This window comes from Coffea eugenioides, chromosome 1 (assembly GCF_003713205.1).
Source record: "Coffea eugenioides isolate CCC68of chromosome 1, Ceug_1.0, whole genome shotgun sequence".
NCBI classification, from domain to species: domain Eukaryota; kingdom Viridiplantae; phylum Streptophyta; class Magnoliopsida; order Gentianales; family Rubiaceae; genus Coffea; species Coffea eugenioides.
The window spans coordinates 47626805-47633574 of NC_040035.1; the positions used below are offsets into that span (position 1 = coordinate 47626805).

At 38.0% G+C, this 6770-nt stretch overlaps 1 protein-coding gene across 3 annotated transcripts; it reads left to right on the forward strand.

Annotated features, from left to right (window-relative positions):
- The first annotated feature begins 45 nt into the window (after positions 1 to 45).
- Positions 46 to 3859, forward strand: LOC113782400 (magnesium transporter MRS2-I-like). Of its 3 annotated transcripts, none has more exons than XM_027328294.1 (11): positions 267 to 503; positions 643 to 672; positions 966 to 1113; positions 1368 to 1489; positions 1939 to 2013; positions 2441 to 2674; positions 2765 to 2809; positions 3023 to 3067; positions 3183 to 3212; positions 3302 to 3421; positions 3518 to 3859. In XM_027328294.1, the coding sequence occupies exons 1-11, from the start codon at positions 267 to 269 to the stop codon at positions 3602 to 3604; spliced, it is 1173 nt and encodes a 390-aa protein (XP_027184095.1). In that variant the 3' UTR covers positions 3605 to 3859. The 3 variants fall into 3 exon arrangements, 2 of the variants coding, with proteins under 2 accessions (XP_027184095.1, XP_027184097.1); XM_027328296.1 differs by having other exon boundaries at positions 3580 to 3859; XR_003469807.1 differs by lacking the exons at positions 3302 to 3421; positions 3518 to 3859 and having other exon boundaries at positions 46 to 503; positions 2441 to 2681; positions 3183 to 3217.
- The last annotated feature ends 2911 nt before the right edge of the window (positions 3860 to 6770 follow it).

The window sequence follows — 6770 nt, forward strand, 5'->3', positions numbered from 1 at the left end:
CAGTGCGTCCGTAAAACTTTTCTTCTCCACTCACCCAAACCATGCAAAGTGACAACAACTCATCTACTACTGGCAAACTAAGTAAAATTTTCTCTATAATTTGGGGGACCTCCCTTTATAGCTAAACACTACCATCAATGGCTCCTTTTGACCACCCAGACAATTCCCCCACCCAACATATCAGCAATATTTCGTCTTGATTCTCCTCACAGTTTCTCTCGATTATTTGGGATTATGTATATCATTGGTTGAGACTTGAGTGGGCTATGGCTCAGGACGGTGGCACTGTTGTGCCGGTGGATACTATAAAGAAGAAAACTGGTGTTTCCAGGAGTTGGATGCTGTTGGACAGCAGCGGAGAGGGAACTATTCTGGATTTGGATAGGCAGTCTATCATGAGAAGAGTTCCAATTAACGCCAGAGATCTTCGAATTCTGGATCCCATGCTGTCTTACCCTTCTACTATTCTAGGCAGGGAAAAGGCTATTGTTCTCAATTTGGAGGTAAATTTCTCTCTCTCACTCCCTCTCTCTTTTTCTATGTTTTGCAACAGTGGTGTTTAGGAATTGGGATCAATCCTACTGATATAACGTGCTACTGGCTTCTATTTCTGATGCCCAACTCTTCAACTTTCTTTCGCAGCACATCAAAGCAATTATTACAACCGAAGAGGTAATCAATTTTCTCTAACTATTTAGATTTGACATACTTGGATTCTTTATTTAAAAGAGCACTTAGCATCTAAACATCATATGGGGGGTGCTCTGCTAGCTGCCTCATCTCTTGTGAGCTTGAAATTCTGTTCCATTTTTAGAAAGTGCCCAACTTAGATTTCCCTCGTTGAATCAGTCTTTTTGGCCACGTCCGGTCCCATATGCTGGCCAAAACATCACTAACCATAATGTAAGCATGAGACTTCCTCTAGAACAAAGGAAGTGAAAAGCTGCAGTTGAAATGTTTGGTAGGTATTGCTACGTGACCCGCTGGATGATAATGTGGTGCCTATTGTGGAAGAACTTCAAAGAAGATTGCCTATGGCTGTTTGCCGAGGGGAAGGAGAAGATGATGACCGCCCTGAAATGCGCAACGAAGTTGAAACTGATGCTGAAACTGGTACTACGATAACTCTTTTCTTTCTTTTCAAAACTTGATATGATATTGTGATCAGGTCATATAACAATAAAACTGCCAGGCTGCTTATCTAGCTAGTTTTTTTTAAAAAAAATTCTTGCAGTTTTCAAGAAGTGAAGATAGTATTTAAAAATATTAATTTGTTGATATTTTATTATTTTTCCTTTTGCATCCTATTTGGGAATTATTTCAATGATTTCTGTGGAGTCATTATTGATATTTACTGTAATTTCTAGAGTTCCCGTTTGAATTTCGTGCCTTAGAAGTAGCACTAGAAGGCATCTGTAGTTTCCTTGATGCGCGTACCAGAGAACTGGAGACTGCTGCTTACCCAGCTTTAGATGAGCTGACATCCAAGGTGAGCAAATGATATACTACTAAAAAGCTGTTTGTAGCTTCGAATGTTATACGGAACAAGAAGATTTCTTGACTATGAGAGTTCAACTTCTATTTACTTCTTGTCTTTTCACGAATATATATTGGAATTTCTACGGTTAGAAAGACATGACCCTACTGTTATCAATAATGGGCCATGTAGTTGATTATTAAGTCCTTGCACTTGACTGGATCATGGGATATTCTCATTAAGTCAAGAAAAGAAATCATTAATTGGTTACCCTGTTGAACTTCCAATAACTGTTGTGTGGCTTTTCTGGTTCTCGTGCAATTTGGAATGTAATGTTCTAGGGGTTACATAACTACATTCTGATCAATGTCTAGAGATCTATTATCTATGCGGCATGCTACAAACATTAAATAGCATTCTGATCAATGTAGAAAAAAAATGACATTATTATTATCTTGCAGATAAGTAGCCGCAATCTGGACCGTGTGAGGAAACTGAAGAGTGCTATGACAAGGTTGACCAGTCGAGTTCAGAAAGTAAGCATGTTTTCGCTTTCTCAGTCTTCACCCTATCTCTAACCCGAATATTATAAGGAGCTGTACTGGGCTTGCATGGGTGTCTGAAATTTTCTTTCCATTCCTGGGTTCAAATTCATTTCCAGCTGCCCTGTTTGTCCCCACATGTCATTGATTACCATTCTGACGTCTAGAGTTGCATTTGAGATAATGCTACTTGGCATTCCTATCAAAAAGCACATAATTCTCTGCCATCATCTATGTTTGTCATTGCGGTTAGTCTATAGATATTCCATGTGGTAGAAATGCTAGTGACTATGCAAATAGGTCGGAAAAAAAAGGGCTTTATTTAGCTTTCTATTATGCCAAATATTCCGCTTGGATAAAATTTTTTGACCTGGTGACTGCTGTGTTTGGGTCTCACCGGTACGAGAATATTTATATCCAGGTCAGGGATGAACTGGAGCAACTTTTAGATGACGATGATGATATGGCAGACCTGTACTTGTCAAGGAAACTAGGCGGAGTTTCTTCACCAGCGAGCGGTCAAGGTCAAGGGATTCCAAATTGGTTCCCTGCCTCTCCAACACTTTGTTCGAAGATATCTAAAGCTAGTAGGACGAGTGGTTTTACTACTCAGTCAACAGAAAATGATGTTGAAGAACTTGAAATGTTGCTCGAGGTTATGTGTAAGCTGTGACCGCATTTCACCTTTTAATTAAACTACTCTCTCTCTCTATTCATGTGCTGAATGCATGAAGTGTATTTGCAGGCTTACTTCATGCAGATAGAGAGCACGATGAATAAGTTGTCCACAGTAAGTGCAATTCTTACTTATGTAACATGAATCCCATTGATTAATGAATATCTTTCTTCCATCTTTCCCTTTATCATAAGGTTATATACACTTTTTGTTTTGGGGAGGGGGGGGAAGGGGAGAAGTTAAATCACTTGGATAGGTGCAGAGAGATGGATTATGTAAGAGCTTGTACGATAGATTAAACACTAAGAAATGAGTTTTCTTTTGCAGTTGAGGGAGTACATCGACGACACCGAGGACTATATTAACATTCAGGTAATAATTTTGCAGTAGAATAGAATAGTTGGAGGTGATTTTGATTATAGTAGTGTGTATGTAGCATGTCATGTAGGTTGTAGGACATATATTGACAATGGATCTGTTGATGCAGCTCGATAACCACCGGAATCAGCTGATTCAGGTACCATATGCAAAATTTGTACTACAAGAAGGTAAGCATGGCATATGGAAGTGGTTCTCATCTGATTGCAGTTTCTGTGGTGACTGCAGCTGGAGTTATTCCTGAGTTCTGGCACGGTGTGTTTATCGATGTACTCCTTGGTGGCTGCCATTTTTGGGATGAATATCCCTTATACATGGAAAGAGGATCACGGCTATATGTTCAAATGGGTAGGTACCGCCTGTACATCTCTCTTCAGACTAGCTAGCATGTGATCGATCGCATCTCATCGTCTAGTATTAATTTGGTAATATCCTTTTATCCAGGTGGTCATCCTCACTGGAATTGCTTGTGCTTGCATTTTCCTATTTCTAATTTCCTACGCCAGGCACAAGGGTCTCGTCGGATCATGATGAATTGCTTGTGAAGATCGACGAGACGACGGTCCAGAAGCGGCCACAGAACTGGGACTGCACCGGGTTCATCTCTGATGTAATGTACTGTGGCCGGAAAATGGAGACATTTTGCATTGCGCATCTGGGTTCTCTGAGCTCCCGTCCCGTCCCATCCCATCACTTCTATTGTTCTGTGTTAGGACTCTGACAATGGGAACTTAATCTAGAATATTTCAATCTATTTAGCAAAACAAAGAAAAGTAAACTTGTACTTCCAAGCATCTTTTACCGATACCATTAATGGGTTTCAAAAAAAAAATTTAAAAAAAAAAATGAAGGAAAAGAAAACTGTCGTCAAAAAAAAAAGAAAAAAGATGGGAGCAATCAGACCCAAGCTGATTACTCAGCCGGCCAAACAAAAAAGGGAGAATAGCGCCCAGACGCCGTAATCAGAGGGCAGGGTGCTTGCGGTCTAATTGGTGAGTCCAACTGATCTTTGCATCCTTGTCAGTGTACGGACACGTATGTATAGTGCCCAAAGAGATGATGGATAGATTTATGGGATAATTTCATAAACCTCTCCTGAAGTTTCTAACAATTGCACAAGTCTCCCCAATGTTTAAAATTTTTTAGAAACCTCCCCTATCATAAAATTGGATCCCTATGCTTACATTAGGCTCGGTGAAATGACTGTAGTAACCTTATGGCCTACAAGGCATTTCGCAACTATGTAGATTTAATCGATTAAATCAGTAATTAACCTAATAATTAGAAATAAACATAGTTTAAAACTAAAAAAATATTTCTAATTTACCAAGAGAAAAATGGTGCCAATTTCTAAATAATCATAGTTTAGAGTTAAAAAAATTTTCTAACTTGCGATTACAACTGCAATATTTGTTCAAGCCTTTTCAAAGGCTTGAAAAGATCATGTTTTATCATTCTAGTTCTGGTTTTCTTATTATATTTGTAGCGATTTCATCCCAATTCCTGAATCTAAACTCTCTGGAATTTGCTCTCCAATTGCTTATTGCTACTGTTATATAAACATCCCGAAAGTAGCTATTACAAAGAGAGCCGTGCAAGTAGTTGTAGATGTTTGAGATTGATGCTTTGCATTTGCACATGCATCTCCTCATTGTTGACTTTGTTTCAATAACAATTTATGCTTTTATAACTAATGTAACATGTGAGGGGCAATTCTAAAATCACATTATTGTCTTCTCTAATTTTAATCTAATTTTTTATTATTTATTTTTCCGAATTCGGCTTGACGTGTTGCAAGTTGACTTGTTTTATTTACGGGAGGTTTCTGAAAACTTTAAAACTTCGAGAGAGAGGCTAGTGCAACTTCAGGGGAGGTTTTGAAATTATCCTTAGATTTATTTGTTTGACCCCAAAAATAAAAAAAATGGAGTTACCTCGCAGCCAAGATAAAGTGTACTGACCACAACAAAAGGGGGGGACGGTTCCAAAATGAAAATGGGGCAGCTAGCAATTAGCATGCTTGCATCACAAGGGCTAACGACTTCCAAACAATAGAAGCCAAACTTATTTCAAGAAGGTAGGTAAGGTAGGGGGGTACGGGTCAATTGTCTCCTCCAATCCACATTTCAATTCTGTGTGCTACCTTGCTTTAGAGTCTAGACCCGTCTTTCTCTCCTCTATATGGGTATATATCAATTTCCATGAATTACTGGCGGATTTTTTTCAAGTACTACTAGTATTGTAGCATCTACTTTTTTTTTTTTTTTTTATAGACACGGGGGTATTTTAGAATCACCCAGATTAACCCCTGCGACTGAGCAGGGTCGGCCCCTTAAGATGCCTAATACGTTAATTCGAAGAGAGTCGAACCGTAGTTGATGCTGTAAAGACAGACGACGCGACTAGGTGAGCTGCATCCCGAGAGCTAGTGCATCTACTTAATTAGTAGCATTTCGTTTCATCTCTCACCTTATTCGTGATATCAATATTGTCAAATTCATGCCTGTTGATTCGGTTTGGGGGAATTTAAAAAATAAAGAATAAGGAAAGAAGTCACGTGCTTTGCATCTTGCATTCTGCCCGATTGCTTTACCCAATTCATTGATCTCGGTCTATTTCACCATACCAACCACCTTTAATTACTGGGCTGGAGTTCGTTATTAGAATAGTAGTGCACTTGCTTCCGAAAAAAAAAAGAATTCGTTGAACGGTTTGATACCAGAAGAAATAACACATTATACTTGCGCTTTCTTTCTCTTCTATAATTATCCCATCATTAATTCATTCAAACCATGAGACTTCAAAAAGCTTAGCATAAAATACTTTTTTATTTCTTTTTCACAAATCTAGCTCCGAAAAAAGGACCGGACTCTCATCCTCTCTATCTGATTGCACCATTTTTTTTTTCGAACACCATTTTGCTCCTTCCGGATGGCCATTTTTCCATATGAAAAGTTCTAAATATGCATTCAGTTAAAAACTCCATCACGGAGTGGCGGCCAAAGTCCCTTTTCGGACGGTAGAATGAGGGTTTGAATCCTAATTATGATGAAATAAATTTAAAAGATGTGTCAGAATATCCCTTTGGTCTAGTTAGTATAAAAATATTATTCTCATCGTAAAAATAAATTTAGTTAATAACTCTGTTTTTTTTTTTTTTAAGATTGTTCTACGAACACGTCTATCTACCTTGGGAACTGATGCAGTAGTGTTTTTTGTAGAACTGGCTGAATAACTTGAGCATTTAATCTAACTATGAAATTGGAGAACAGTAATAAATGCTTCTTAATCAAGGAGCTGAGTCAATTAAGCAATCACTTTTACCATCTATTTCAACCAAAACACTGACTTGTAAGTAAGTGGATGGGAATTACGCCAAATTTGTGCACGATGGCAGTAATACAATAATACTATTCCCTCCGTCCCATTTTGATAGTTTTAGTTCTTTTTTCACACAGTTTAATAAAAAGTAGTTAACTTTGTTGGAACAATTAGGTAGCTATTTTCCTAAAATACCCTCACATTAATTAGAGTACAACTTTATGGGAACTTGAATTGATGGTAAAAAAAGAATCAACTTTCATTAAATGGGGTAGGTTTATAGTAACAACAACTTACATTGAATAAGGGTATTTTAGGAAAATTAAAATACAACTACATTCTTCAATTAGAAAGTGGACTACAATTTGGGACAGAC